This window comes from Dendrobates tinctorius, unplaced genomic scaffold (assembly GCF_039654945.1).
Source record: "Dendrobates tinctorius isolate UK_male_01 unplaced genomic scaffold, ASM3965494v1 ptg000092l, whole genome shotgun sequence".
NCBI classification, from domain to species: domain Eukaryota; kingdom Metazoa; phylum Chordata; class Amphibia; order Anura; family Dendrobatidae; genus Dendrobates; species Dendrobates tinctorius.
Genome location: NW_027361760.1, coordinates 9,954,003 through 9,969,977, shown reverse-complemented (window position 1 = coordinate 9,969,977; position 15,975 = coordinate 9,954,003). Strand labels below are relative to the sequence as shown.

At 43.7% G+C, this 15,975-nt stretch overlaps 1 protein-coding gene across 2 annotated transcripts in view; it reads left to right on the top strand.

Annotated features, from left to right (window-relative positions):
• Positions 1 to 15,975, top strand: part of ECHS1 (enoyl-CoA hydratase, short chain 1) — a 329,387-nt gene that overhangs the window by 40,819 nt on the left and 272,593 nt on the right. The window contains exon 1 of one of the 2 annotated variants that reach the window (XM_073586318.1): positions 4 to 618. The exons of the other annotated variant lie outside the window; for it this stretch is intronic. Within the exon in view, the coding sequence (XP_073442419.1) occupies positions 516 to 618 (103 nt within the window). The 5' untranslated portion in view covers positions 4 to 515. Of the gene's footprint in view, positions 1 to 3; positions 619 to 15,975 lie in introns of those variants that run through there. 2 annotated transcript variants of the gene reach the window in all.

Sequence of the window (15,975 nt, the reverse complement as noted above, 5' to 3'; positions counted from 1 at the left end):
GCCCGTTCAATGCATAGCGTTGATGGGCTGCATTAACGTTATAGCATAATTTGATATGCGTTATGCTATACCGCTAGCGCAGATGCTCCATCTGCGCTAGCAGTGACGGAGCCTCACGCTGCAGCCTGCGTCTGAGGCTCCGTCACTGTATGACGGCACATCGCGAACGCGTGCCGTTTTACGGCATGCGTCGTGTGGGGCTGAATGGCAGCGTTAATGGACTGCTATAACGTAATGTGAACCCAGCCTAATACTGACCTATAAAGCCATCCATAACCTGTCTCCTCCAAATATCTCTGAACTAATCTCTCGATATCTTCCCTCACGTAATCTCCGGTCCTCCCAAGACTTCCTTCTCTCCTCCATACTTATTCGCTCCTCATCCTACCGCCTCCAAGACTTCTCCCGAATATCCCCCATCCTCTGGAATTCCAACACGTCCGACTATCAACCACGTTCGGATCCTTCAGACGCAACATGAAAACCCACCTCTTCAAGAAAGCTTACAGCCTTCAATGACCCTGCTACCTCCTCACCACTACCGGAGCTACCGCCTCACCAACACCGGAACTGCTGCAACCCCCCAACCTGTTGTCTCCTTTCACCATCTTGTAGAATGTAAGCCCGCAAGGTTGATACAGAGGTCTTCTCACCTCCTGTATCAGTCTTTTATTGTTTGTTTACTGTAAGTAACATCTTTAATTTGTAACCCCTTCTCATGAATAGCACCATGGAATCAATGGTGCTATATAAATTAATAATATAGAGTAAAAGTCAGCAAATAATCTGCCGCGTACAGTACAATCAGAGTGACATGTTAGAATAGATACATACACATAGAACAGATGTATCTATATATGCCCGGGCATAGTAACTAACTGTGGTTAGTTATAGCAAATTATAATTATCCTCCATCCCATAGTCCTGTGCCCATATACCCATCATTCATATCCACAATCCCATAGGCCCGTGCCCATGTACCCATCATACATATCCTCCATCCCATAGTCAAGTGCCCATATACCCATCGCACATCCTCCATCCCATAGTCCCATGCCCATATACCCATCATACATATTCTCCATCCCATAGTCCCATGCCCATATACCCATCATACATATTCTCCATCCCATAGTCCCATGCCCATATACCCATCATACATATTCGCCATCCCATAGTCCCATGCCCATATACCCATCATACATATTCGCCATCCTATAGTCGAGTGCCCATATACCCATCACACATCCTTCATCTCATAGTCCCATGCCCATATACCCATCATACATATCCTCCATCCCATAGTCCCGTGCCCATATACCCATCATACATATTCTCCATCCCATAGTCCTATGCCCATATACCCATCATACATATTCTCCATCCCATAGTCCCATGCCCATATACCCATCATACATATTCGCCATCCCATAGTCGAGTGCCCATATACCCATCACACATCCTCCATCCCATAGTCCCATGCCCATATACCCATCATACATATTCTCCATCCCATAGTCCCATGCCCATATACCCATCATACATATTCGCCATCCTATAGTCGAGTGCCCATATACCCATCACACATCCTTCATCTCATAGTCCCATGCCCATATACCCATCATACATATCCTCCATCCCATAGTCCCGTGCCCATATACCCATCATACATATTCTCCATCCCATAGTCCTATGCCCATATACCCATCATACATATTCTCCATCCCATAGTCCCATGCCCATATACCCATCATACATATTCGCCATCCCATAGTCGAGTGCCCATATACCCATCACACATCCTTCATCTCATAGTCCCATGCCCATATACCCATCATACATATCCTCCATCCCATAGTCCCGTGCCCATATACCCATCATACATATTCTCCATCCCATAGTCCCATGCCCATATACCCATCATACATATTCGCCATCCCATAGTCGAGTGCCCATATACCCATCACACATCCTCCATCCCATAGTCCCGTGCCCATATACATATCCGCCATCCCATAGTCCCGTGCCCATATACCCGTCAAACATATCCTCCATCCCATAGTCAAGTGCCCATATACCCATCACACATCCTCCATCCCATAGTCCTGTGCCCATATACATATCTGCCATCCCATAGTCCCGTGCCCATATACCCGTCACACATCCTCCATCCCATAGTCAACCATTATGACATCATAATGAGCGACGGCGGGGCTTGCAACCTATGATGACATCAGTGTCGCCATCAGGGCTGTGGAGTCGGTAAGCCACAGTTGCGACTCCGACTCCTGGATTTTATCAGGTTCCGACTCCGACTCCGGCTCCGACTCCGACTCCTTCATAAATGGCCAGTTCATAACAATAAATTTACTGTTGTCAAATATTAACATCCTGCTTATTCAGTTTCTCACCATCATATAAGTAATCAGACCACTTAGAGCAAAAACTACATTTATTAGAATACAATTAGAATATAGCAAATAACTTTTATAAACCTTTCTAAACTCTTGTAAGTAAATATGCAATAAATGCGAAAAGGAGATGAATCCAGCGAGCCAAGTTTGAAGTACATAAAAAATCTTTTTCTTTATTTCAAACGTAGATTAAAAATATTTATCCATCGCAGCATATTATAAATATAGGCAGAGATAGGAAAAATTACTGCTGTAAAGTGCACGGCAAATTTCCTTGTTATCTAGAGGACTAGGCTATTGTCCGACGTATAACTTTGATTTGTATAAAACCTTATTAGATGTTAATTGGCACGCAATTTTACCATTAAATGTCATTTTTCTGATGATAATGTTACAAAGTTATATGATGATATGTCTATTATAGATGAAGATATCATGTTATCCTATGAAGAACAAAAAACACTTTTGTCTGCAAAAAAACTACAATGTGAAAGCACAGATAGTTATATAGATCTGAATTCAACCTTTCATACAAAAAATCCTCACTTTTATCCCCTGAAGTCACGTCCACCAGTCCTGGATTCTTTCCAGGAGCTGGTGGAAAGTGAACTTATAGAGCTGGATAAAGAAATTAGAAATAACCCTATATATAGAAATAATTTATCTACAAAAGAAAGAATGGCTTTAAAGGATTTAATAAGTAATAAAGATCTGTTAGTAAGTGAGGCTGACAAAGGGGGAGGAGTAGTTATTCTTAATGCAGGATTGTATGAAAAGTTGAATTTATTAGACCTTGAGAATTCTCATGCCTATCAAGAAATATTCTATGATCCTACTATTGAATGTAATGGGGAGCTTAAAGCATTGCTAGAGGAGGGCTTATTCAATGGGGCTCTAAGGCTGGTTTCACATTTGCGTTTTTTAGCGCTGGAAAAAAACGCTAACCTGCGCATGCGTTTTTTCCCCTATCTTTAACATGGGTGCGCATACCTGCGCGCTTGTAAGCGCATGTATGCGATTTTCATGCGCTGCGTTTTTTTGGGGTGTGCGATTGGATTTTCCAGACGCATCATGTTGCATTTTTTGGCCCTGCAAAAAAGCGCATGCGCACATATGCGCACGTTTTGCGCTAAAAATGGCCATTATAGTCTATGGATGCGCATATGTGCGCACTGGCATGCTCATGTAAGCGTTTTTTTGCATATGCGTTTTTTTTTTTTAACCATGGAATTTAGGGGTTTGAGTTAGAGTTAGGGTTAGTTAAGGGGGTTTAGGGTTAGGGTCAGGGTCAGGGTTGGGTTTTGGGTCAGGGTTAGGGTTTAGTATGGTTTGGTTAAGGGTTAGGGTCAGGATTAGGGTTAAGTATGGTTTTGTGAAGGGTTAGGGTCAGGGTTAGGGTCAGGGTTAGGGTTAGGGTCAGGGTTAGGGTCAGGGTTAGGGTTAAGTATGGTTTTGTTAAGGATTAGGGTCAGGGTTAGGGTCAGGATTAGGGTTAAGTATGGTTTTGTTAAGGGTTAGGGTTAGGGTTAGGGTCAGGGTTAGGGTTAGGGTCAGGGTTAGGGTTAAGTATGGTTTTGTTAAGGATTAGGGTCAGGGTTAGGGTCAGGATTAGGGTTAAGTATGGTTTTGTTAAGGGTTAGGGTCAGGGTTAGGGTTAGGGTCAGGGTTAGGGTCAGGGTTAGGGTTAGGGTCAGGGTTAGGGTCAGGATTAGGGTTAGGGTTAGGGTCAGGGTTAGGGTTAGGGTCAGGGTTAGGGTTAGGGTCAGGGTTAGGGTCAGGGTTAGGGTTAGGGTCAGGGTTAGGGTTAGGGTTAGTTAGGGTTTAGGGTTTGGGTTAGGGTTAAGTATGATTTGGTTAAGGGTTAGGGTCAGGGTTAGGGTCAGGGTTAGGGTCAGGGTTAGGGTTAGTAAAGTCATGGTTTGGGTAGTGTGAGGGGCCACCTAAAAATGTTGGAAAAAAACGCAAACGCGGTAAAAACGCGCTAAAAACGCATACAAACGCATAAAAACGCTGCGTTTTTTTCATGCATGCTCATAAAAATGCTTGAAAAAAACGCAGCAGTTGTATGCTTATGTATGCGTTTTTTCAATGCGTTTTTTTGCGGGAAAAACGCGCTGCAAAAAAAAGCAAGTGTGAAACTAGCCTAACACAGAGGTTATTTGACTATTTACATGTCACCTGTCCAATTGTTCCTATTTACCATTCCCTCCCTAAGGTCCATAAGGATTTATTTCCACCTCCACTACGTCCTATAGTGGCAGGTATTGGATCTTTGGGAGAGAGATTAGGAGAATGGGTGGATCACTACTTACAGCCTCTGGTGAAAGAAATCCAGTTACATCAGAGATACCAAAGCTTTAGTTACCATGATGGAAAATTTTGTATGGGAGGATCAATACTCCTGGATTACAAGTGATGTGGTTTCATTATATCCATCGATCCCTCATGGGGTGGCCATAGATTCCTTAATTTATCACTTAGAAACATTTAGTAATTACGCTATAGAAATCAAGGATTTTTGGTAATGGCACTAAGGTTTTTACTCAGTCACAATTATTTCTCTTTTAATAGCAGATTTTTTCTGCAGAAGACTGGAGTCAGCATGGGGGCCAAGTTCTCCCCGTCTCTGGCAAATCTAGTTATGGCCAGATGGGATGAATTGGTCCTATATGCTGACTCCAACCTTTTTTCTAAAAGCCTGGTGTGGACAGGGCGTTATATAGATGACCTAGTCATTATATGGAAAGGAACACAGGAGGAAGCCTCCAGTTTTATAAACCGCATTAATGTGAATGATTTCAACTTAGCCTTTAGGCTAAGTGCACACGTACCGGAACTCTCGCGGAAATTACTGCGAGAATTCCGGAATTCCAGTCCGCGGGAAAATCGCATTTTAAATTCCCGCGATTTTCCCGTGGAAAAACTAGCATTTTGCAAGCGTATTTAGCTTGCAAAATGCTAGCGTTCTCCAAGAGATCGGTAGCATCGCTTGGAGAACTGATTGACAGGTTGGTCACACTCGTCAAACATAGTGTTTGACAAGTGTGACCAACGTTTTACTACTGAGGCCGCCTATGCGGCATCAATAGTAAAAGATAGAATGTTAAAAAAAATAAAAAAGTGTTATTCTTACCCTCCGACGTCCCGCGCATCCGTTCCCAGTAATCCTTTGAGAAAATGCCCGCGATGACGTCAGTTCTCGCGGGATCGCGACGTCTCGCGGTAATTCGCGATGACCGCGAGACTTTGCGATCCCGCGAGAACGGACGCCATCGCGGGCATTTTCGCAAAGGACTACTGGGAACGAGAGAGTGAAGAGAAGCAGGAATGCTGCGCGGGACGCTGGAAGGTAAGAATAACAATATTTTTTATTTTTAAATTCTATTTTTTACAGGGATATGGTACCCAAAGCCCGGAGGACAGTCTCCTCTCCTCCGGACCGTGGGTACCATCCGCCATTGTTCTGCTTACTTTCCGCATGGTGTGCACAGCCACTTGCGGGAAGTAAACGGAACAATGCATTCCTATGGGATCGCCGCGATTCCGCAAATTAATGAGCATGCTGCGGTTTTTACCGCGAAGCGATTCCGCCGCGGTAAGAACCGCAGCATTAGTACAGCATTGCGGAATCCCATAGGAATGCATGGGATGCTTATTTTTCGCGTTTTCGCGGCAAAATCGCGCGGTTAAAACCGCCGCGGAAACGCGAAAAAAACGCCACGTGTGAACTCAGCCTTACACATTTTTGGAATAAAAATTCAGTGAATTTTCTAGATGTCACATTAACAGCAGGTCTAGATGAAAATGATAATAAAAAAATCTTTATTAGCCCCTACCGCAAAAGTACTGCCAAAAATACATTACTGGCAGCTGATTCTTGCCATCCTCAACATGTGATAAAAAACATCCCCATAGGAGAGCTTATAAGGTATAACCGAAATTCGACTGATCCAAAAATATATAAAAATGCACAGGAATTAGTCAATATGAGACTAAAAAATAGAGGATATCCAAATTGGATGTTACAGAGAGCAACCAAAATAGTCAAGGATATTGATAGAAAGGATTTAATAATAAATAAAAAAAACAACAAAAAAACCACAATTTCCAAATAATAAAAAAAAATTTTCTCTACTCCATATAGTCTTCAGTATAACAACATAGTCTCTATTATAAAGAAATATATTCCAGTGTTAAGCCAGGATCCCAAACTAAAACAAATTATTGCAGAAAACCAAATTACTTATGTATCATAAAAAGCCCCCACTTTGCAGAATAAACTATCGCCGAGTCTGTATTTGAATTCCTCGCTGGAAACCAGTGACATCTGGCTGAAATTAAAGGGTTTTTTTTAAATGTGGAAATAAGAGATGTACTTGTTGTCAATATGCACATAAAATCAACAAATTTTCCTCATTCCATAGCATCAAAGAATATCCTATTAACAGTTTTTTGAACTGTAATTCCACCTACGTAGTATATTTGATTGACTGTACATCATGTTGTAAACAGTATATAGGTTGTACAACGGGAAAACTGAGGAAAAGAATTAGAAGACACATTTCTGATGCTATTAACCCCTCCAGCTTCAATCCATCAGCGGTCTCCAGGCATTTTTCACAATATCATTCTGGTAATTTTGATAGCTTCAGGTTTAAAGCAATAGAGTTAGAAACACGGTCTACCAGAGGGGGCGATAGAAAACGTAAACTACTTAACAGAGAATCTGCTTGGATTTTTACTTTGGAAACTAGGATGCCAATTGGCTTAAACAATAGACAAGATCTAATTAGAATTTATTAAAAATCCTAAAATTATGATTCTTATGTTAATAATTATAACCTGCTCTGTCTTAAGTTCATAAATATATTTTTTTTAGCAAAAATTATATTATAGAAGTATTATGGAGGATAACATGAGAATAAAATCCCTGTACATATATTCTGTTATATCATGTATTGTAAAATATTTGTAAAAAATATGGAAAAATTACTGCTAGCGTATTAGCTTTTGTTAGGGTTAACACTTGTTTTTAAATAGTTAATCTTATAGGTGGATGCCCACAAGTGTGATCTATTAACGCTTAATCAACTATAGCACCACCTATCTTAGGATCTTTTCCTTCTTATATCCCAGAAAAATAGCAATGTGTATTATGGCAATGATAAAGGTCTAGCCGAAACGCATCTTGCCGTGCGCTTTACAGCAGTAATTTTTCCTATCTCTGCCTATATTTATAATATGCTGCTATGGATAAATATTTTTAATCTACGTTTGAAATAAAGAAAAAGATTTTTTATGTACTTCAAACTTGGCTCACTGGATTCATCTCCTTTTCGCATTTATTGTTGGCAAGAGCTCCTGTCATTTATCAGTTGCTGAGAGCCCATACAGTATAGCAGCTTGTCTTTTGAACCAACTGGGTAAGCTGGCATTTTTTCTTTTTTATTGTAAATATGCAATAAACACTGTTATGCAGTTAATAAGAAGAAATCTGTAAATTTGTCCTCAGAAAAAGTTTTGCCTCTGTCAGATCCTCCTTCATGGATGCCCTCAAATCTGATCTAATTATTTTGAGAGCAGAGAACAACCTCTCGACACTAACTTGGGTTGGTGGCAAAGCAGTAACCACTCGGGCAACATCTCTGAAAATGTCAGGATACAGAGGAATCGCTTGTTGCACTGTTATTTTTGATGAACGGTCAAATTTCTCAATTTCTTTTAGTGCACATGAAAAATTCTGCTGAAATGTACTTGCTGTGTTCTTTGATGGGGATGACTCTTCTATGCGGGAACGCTTTGCACGGTCCTTGTGATCCAAATATTTTTCGAAATTAAATTCTTCATCAGTTGATGAGGGTGAAGATGTGGCAGGACGACCAATTTCTTCTTGTTCCTCCTGACTGTTCTGCAACCCTTTCATCCTTACTGCTATTTCAAACAGAGCTTCTTTTCCTTTAGTTAGCTGTTGATCATCTAAAAGAATCCGATGCATTGGGTCTACATAAACAGCTGTCAAAAGAATGTTATTTTGTAATAGTAGCTCCTCTCTCCGTTTCATTGATGTAGCAATGCCACTTGCAATTAACCCTCCTCTTTGGGACAGGCGAAACATCAGGTTCTTCCACTCCTTTAAGAAAATACCTGGAGTTAAGTCCTCTGCTTGTAATTTTTTAGTCACTGTAAATGGGTGCTCTAGCAATTTTTCCAGCTCAGTCACCTGATTCCACTGACTTTCATTTAGCGTCAGTTGAGGGTTAGCCATGTCTACAAGAAAGGTTTTCAGTTCAACCAAGCGCGAAATCATTAAGTAAGTACTGCCCCATCGTGTGGCTTGATCAATAATTGCCCCTTTTCCAGCACGTCTCTTCAAAATTGAGTCAACTTTAGGGGTTCTGGCAACAGTTGGCGATTTTCTCACCTTGCCAATCAGTGCAGCAGCATGTCCTTCTTGCAGACTGTCTCTTATAGCCAGCTGTAGCGTATGCACAACACAGCGCATGTGATGAATGAAAGAACATATTGACACAGTTTCAACAATATCATCTAAACTATCATGTTGCTGTTCATCTGAAGCAACTTCAGTTTGCACTTCAGTTACAATACTGTGTTCCTCTATTTCAAACATTTCTGTGTCTGTGGACCCAGAATGTTCTTCTAGCTGCTGGTCACCATCATTACTCTCATTCAATAGCTTAATAGTACTTATCGTATTTGAAGCATTGTCAGTTACGACAGAAAGAACTTGCTCTTTTTTAAGTTCATAGTCTTGCAGAACCTTTTCCACCAAGACCTGGAGAAACTCACTGGTGTGATGAGCTTTGGTGTCTTTTACTGCCAATGTCTTGGTACCTATTTCATTTTTGTCACAAACAAATCGGATATTGATGGCAAAATAGTTCACTCTGTGATGTGTGCAGGCATCCATTTTAAGAAACAGAAAGCGTCCCTTGAGAGTTTTTTTTAAGTTCTTCCTTTTGTTTAAAAGCTTCTTCGATTACTAATTTTCTAATACTCTCTCTCTCCAGAGAAACACCAAGCTTGCGGGCCATTTCCCCATTCAGACACATAAAAGCTGGTCATGAAAATAATGAAATAGGCACACTATCCTTTACAACAAGCTCTATGATCTGTTTTTTTAATGTATCTACTGTCATGGTCACAGTAACTTTGTCACTGACAAAATATCTTGCAACTGATGGCTGCAAAGTTCTCTGCTCCTTTGTTTGGCTGGAAGAGCTGGGCACTGGTTCATTGGTTTGGATGCAGTCTTTCTCATCCACTGCTTTCAGTACTTCTGGATGAAAGCGCTGTAAATGTCTCTTTAGATTAGAAGCTCTGGTAGGAGCATTTTTATCTTTGCGTGAATATGCACTGATCTTGGCTTCACAGCATTTGTTTTCGTTTGGATCATTTGTCATACACTGACAGACATAATGTTTTCTATCTTGAGTGATGGTGAAATGTTCAAATACAGCTGATTTAATGTGACGCTTCTTTGACATTCTCAGGTTTTTAATTCTGCATTCACAATCCAAATGACAATTGTTTTTCCTAAAAACAATTGTACAAAATTATTGCCAGGTCGTACAACTGATATAGTGGTCAGTAGAGTTGAGCAAAACGGGTGGAAAATTTTCAAAAGTCCCCGACTTTTGGCAAAGTCGGGTTTCATGAAACGAAACCCGACCCTAGGATGAGGTCGGCCGCAAGGTCGGCGACTTAAGCGCCAAAGTCGCGTTTCAAAAGTTTGTTTTGCGCTCTTTTTCAGCCAATCAGGATCCACGGACACTGTGGGCAACGTGATGACATAGGCAGGGGTCACCACCATCTTTCAGAAGGGCATGCAAGTGATTGGCTTGCTTTGGTGGGCGTCACAGGGGGTATAAAACGGCGTGCACGCCGACCGCCATGTTACTCATGCTGATCTCAGAATAGGGAGAGCTGCTGCTGCTGATTTTGTAGGGAGAGCGTTAGGCAGGGATGAAGACACCAAAAACTGCTTCTGCTGCTAGCGATTTTGCCTGTACAACACACCAGTCACTGTGTGTGCAGTGCAAGTGGAGGCTATATTTTGCTGGATCAGCGGTGTTGGTTGTTAGGCTGCCTTCTAAGGCTTCATGATGGCTGCATTGCTGTTTACCCACTGCTCTGCAAACTGCTTTTTTAAAAGCAATCCCAATTTTTTTTTTGTCCTGGTGAGGTACTGAGTGTGCATTTTTTCACACCATACAGCGGTGCACACTCCTCACACAGTACCGTGTAACGGCTGTTATCACAGCCACAGTGAAGCTATCTGTGTGTCACTCTGTAAGGATAAGTCGAGGACATGTTCCGTTCTTACAGACCTGCACCTTCTAGTTTTGTCTAGCTTTCAAACAGATAAATATATTTGCTGTTTGATCACATTCAAAACTATAGAGAGACAGCGTGTGTCAGTCCGTATACTTAAAAAACACGGAGCTTGACAATTTTACGTACACCGGACAGCCGTGTACGTGCACGCTCCTCTCTCAGTACCATGTAACGGCTGTTATCACGGCCACAGTGAAGCTATCTGTGTGTCGCTCTGTAAGGATAAGTCGAGGACTTGTTCCGTTCTTACAGACCTACACTCTAGGGAGATTCCTATTCTGCCCAATTCTATATACACCTTGTAGTTTGTCATACACTAGCCAATTTCTGCCTGTGACATAGCGCTGTGATATTCACTGGGCCTCACACAATCCAAAAGTGTCCAGTGTCCACAAGTGTGTGCTGAAATTCAAAATCTCCGTTATCCTCTAGTCACATTTTTCACGCCTGCGACATTAAGCCTGTGACATAGCGCTGTGATATTCAGTGGGCCTCACACAATCCAAAAGTGTCCGGTGTCCACAAGTCTGTGCTGAAATTCAAAATCTCCGTTATCCTCTAGTGACATTTTTCACACCTGCGACATCGAGCCTGTGACATAGCGCTGTGATATTCAGTGGGCCTCACACAATCCAAAAGTGTCCAGTGTCCACAAGTGTGTGCAGAAATTCAAAATCTCCCCTGTCCTATAGACACCTTGTACCTTGTTTTACATTACTATATAGTTTGTTGGATTTTGTCTACATTTCTACCAAAAATGAGGAAGGCTGGTGGAAGAGGCCGTGGAATTGGGCGGGGGTTGGCAGCTGGTAATGATGGTGTTGGTGGTGGATCTGATGGTAGTGGCAAAAGCAAAATAGGACCGAATGCAGGAGGTGTTGAGCCTGCGTCATCGTCTGGCTCCACAAGGCCTCGAAGGCTTTTAAAGCCAGAGCTTCAGGAAAAAGTTTTGTCTTACATTGCTGAGTCAGCCTCCAGCTCCATCGCCTCCTCTTCTGAAGTTGTAAAAAATAAAAGCACTGAGTCGTCATTGGAGGCTCATGTTCATGAATCACATCTTTCCTTATGTCCTTCACCCCAACCAAGATTGAAGGATGATGCAGGCCATACTACTGATTACTCCATGGAGCTGTTTTCACATACCATGCCTGGATTATCAAGTGAAATGGTGAATTACCCAGGCCAAGATGAATCTGACATGGAGTGCACTGATGCACAGCCACTGATAGATGATTCTGCTGGTACATTCACTCAGAGCACTACATTGTCCTCGCAGTGTACAGAGCCATTTAACCAGCATGCACTTGCAAGCGTGGACACAACACCAAACCTCAAGTACCACATGTGCAACTGATCACAAAGAAGGTAGTCAGCAACGCTACATTGTTTCCCCCACTGTAAGCCCACCGGTTAGCACAGCAGCAAATGTTGAGGTGTCGTTGCAAGGCCACAGCAGTCAGGGATTTCCACTGTTATATCAACGAAAGACTGAATCTAGGCCATCAGAAAGAACACCAACTCCATTATCATCATCAACCCTCTCTCAGTCCGCCCTGTCCACCGCTACTTCCACCATATGCAGCTCTCAAGTCCAGCTCACCCTCCCAGACACTATGAGTAGGTCAAGAAAGTACTCAGTCTCTCATCCGTGTACACTGGGTTTGAACGCCCACATTGCCAAACTAATCTCGTTAGAGATGATGCCCTATCGGTTGGTGGAAAGCGCAGCTTTCCGCGAACTCATGGCCTATGCAGTACCACACTATGACCTACCCAGTCGCCACTTCTTCTCTCGCAAAGCCATCCCAGCCCTCCACCATCATGTGAAAGACCGCATTGTCCATGCACTCAAGCAGTCAGTGAGTGGAAAGGTGCACCTCACAACTGATGCATGGTCCAGTCGGCATGGCCAGGGCCGTTACGTGTCCATCACTGCGCACTGGGTTAATGTGGATGCAGGGTCCACAGGGGACAGCGGTGGTGGGACAGTGCTGCCTAGCCCACGGTATAGGAAACAGTTGGCTGTAGGCGTTTGACCCTCCTCCTCCTCCAGAAGCGAAAGCTCGTCCACAGAGCGCAGTCGTACGAGCACTCCATCTGCAGCTGCCACTGTTGCACACGAGGTGTCCCCCTATCGAGCAGCTAGTGGAAAGCGTCAGCAGGCTGTGTTGCAGATGATGTGTTTGGGCGACAGACACACCGCCGAGGTGCTGGCTGAGTACTTTCAGCGACAAACTGAGCCATGGCTGGGCAGTGTACATCTTGAGGCAGGCAAGGTAGTTAGTGATAATGGCCGTAATTTTGTGGCAGCCATAGCCCTTTCAAAACTCAGCCACATACCTTGCTTGGCTCACACCTTGAACCTGGTGGTGCAGTGCTTCCTCAAAAATTATCCGGAGTTAACAGCCCTGCTCCAGAAGGTGCGAAGACTGTGCGCGCACATCCGCCGGTCGCCTGTACACTCCATTCGTATGCAGAAACTGCAGCGATTGCTCCACCTTCCCAACCACCGCCTCATTATCGACTTTGCAACAAGGTGGAACTCCACCCTGCACATGGTTGAGCGGTTGTGCGAGCAGAGGCAGGCCATAATGCATTTGTGGGAGGATACACAGCCAGGCACTTTGAGAGCAGACATGGAGTTGACAGGTGTGCAGTGGTCGAAGCTGAAAGACCTCTGTAAAGTCCTTCAGTGTTTTGAGGAATGCATACGGCTGGTAAGCGCAGACGACGCCATCCTAAGCATGAGCATCCCACTTATGCGTCTGCTCATGCAAACTTTGACGCACCTTAAGGAGCAGGCGTCTGCAGCCAATGTTGATGAGGAGGAAGAGGTGGAGGGAATCCTTGATGACATTCAGCCATTGTCTGCTCAGGGACCTCTCCTGGACGAGGTGGAGGAAGAAGAGGAGGAGGAGGATGATGATGGGGATGATTACTTAGGGGAGGAGGATGCATCTCGTGGGGCAAGTGAAAATGTTGGCGTGGCAATGTCTGGTACAGGGTTTGTGCGTGACTGGAGGGATGTTGATTTGCCAGAAAGTGCTCCTCCACCCAGCACTCGCAGTGCATCATTGACACCGGGAACATTGGCCCACATGTCAGATTATGCCTTGCAGATCCTAAAAAGGGACCCATGCATTGCCAAAATGAACGATGACGACTACTGGTTGGCCAGCATCCTGGATCCACGCTATAAAGGCAAATTACAAAACATCATGCCACAGGAGAACCTTGACCTAATATTGGCTACTAAACAAGCACATCTGGTTAACCGGTTGGTTGAGGCATTCCCAGCACACAGCAGCGGTGATGGTTCTCACACGAGCCGTACGGGCCGGGGGCAGCTTGGCAGAGGTGTTCGTGGTGCACACAGCATAAGTGGCGTTGGAGACAGGGGTTTCATGACAATGTTGTGGACTGATTTTTCACGGACCGCTCACACAACTGGTAATACTGCATCGATGGAAAGTGACAGGAGACAGCAGTTGTCAACTATGGTTACAAACTACTTTTCCTCCCATATCGATGTTCTCCCATTCCCCTTTGACTATTGGGCCGCTAAACTGGACACCTGGCCTGAATTGGCACAATATGCCTTACAGGAGCTCGCTTGCCCAGCTGCAAGTGTGCTATCGGAAAGAGTCTTCAGTGCAGCTGGATCAATCCTGACAGAAAAAACGACCCGTCTGTCAACCCAAAATGTGGATGATCTAACCTTCATTAAAATGAACCATGCATGGGTTTCCAAGGATTTTGTCCCACCTTCCCTTGATGACACATAGGTTGCCAGAAAAATGGCTTGCTTTGGTCCTCCTATTCCGCGAACTTGACCTATTTTGCCTTTTGCAGCAGCTGAATGACCCACATCTACATATGCCACTTTGTAAACCTCCCTAAGTGGGCGGCCCCCCCATGGACGGGGTCACCACCTAACGCACAAAACCGTGCGAGTGCCGTTGCCCTGGACAGGTGGGTAGGCCAACTCTTGGGCGCGGGCACTGGCATAGGGTCCCTCATAGTGCAATCAAGTGTCTCTGACAGTGGTGGTGCACACCCGCCGTCAGACATACCGCCGTACTATGAGGGGCCCAGTGCCAGTACCGATGCCCACGAGTGTGCTCCCCTTTCTTGGGCAGGGCCCCAGCATTTGCAATGTTTACCTCTCCCTGCTCCTCCGCTGTGTAGTCTGGGCTGTCAAATCCTTCACTGGGACTGCCACTACAAATTGATTGAACTGAAAGATGATGGTTAAGATGTAGCTATGCCCTGTCCTGCTGGCCGGGCTCTAGCTCCAGATGATCAGTGGCTTCCATTTCTTATGGACGTCGACTCACAATTACATGCAGTGGTGGTTTATCATCAGCTTTCACAGTTTTCCTACTCACAAACGTGTGACATTCCGGCGCACATTTCAAAATGTGCCCTCTCATGCCAATCAAATAGAATCGCCTACGGCCTGTGGCTTCTGTCTTTTGCACTCCAAAGTTACGCGACAGATCATGATAGCCAGTGAGCACCATGTTTACATCGCTCCCTGTGATAAAAATTGGATTGAGATGAGTAACAGTGATGGAATCAATGGAAGTGCGATACAGCAAGACTTTATTCACAAAAAATGTTTTCACTGTCTCAACACACAAATTAATTGAGGGTCAGCATCGCCTATGAGAATTGTGACGGAAGTTTTTTCCGTGAATAATAATTCCTAGATTTCTGCAATCAATAGCCTTTATGTCACTAATTGTATGCATCTCATTTCCTATTGTGGAGAGGCTGGACTGTATTACTGAGACTGAAATATATATGAAGATTTAAAAATAACACCAAAAGTATATAGTTGTGTACGCCTCAAATGCATTTCCTTTTTTCCACTTTTTAGATTGCTGTGTAATCCATACTGAGAACATGGAGATTTTACATGTTTAAACTATGCTATATATACCTGCTATCCAGTGATAAAGTACCCTTTCTCAACTTTGTACAATCTGGTCAAATCCATACTGGGCCTGAGAACATCTGAGTCTGCCTCCTGATCTATAGACATATATTTTTAATGTGTAAACTAGGCTACATATATACATGTTATCCGGTGAAACTGTACCCTTTATCAACTTTCTACAATGTTGTTGAATCCATACTGGGCCTGAGAACGGCTGCCGAGCTGTTAAGCAAGCTACAGCACCTGTGGTTTGGACACGTAATT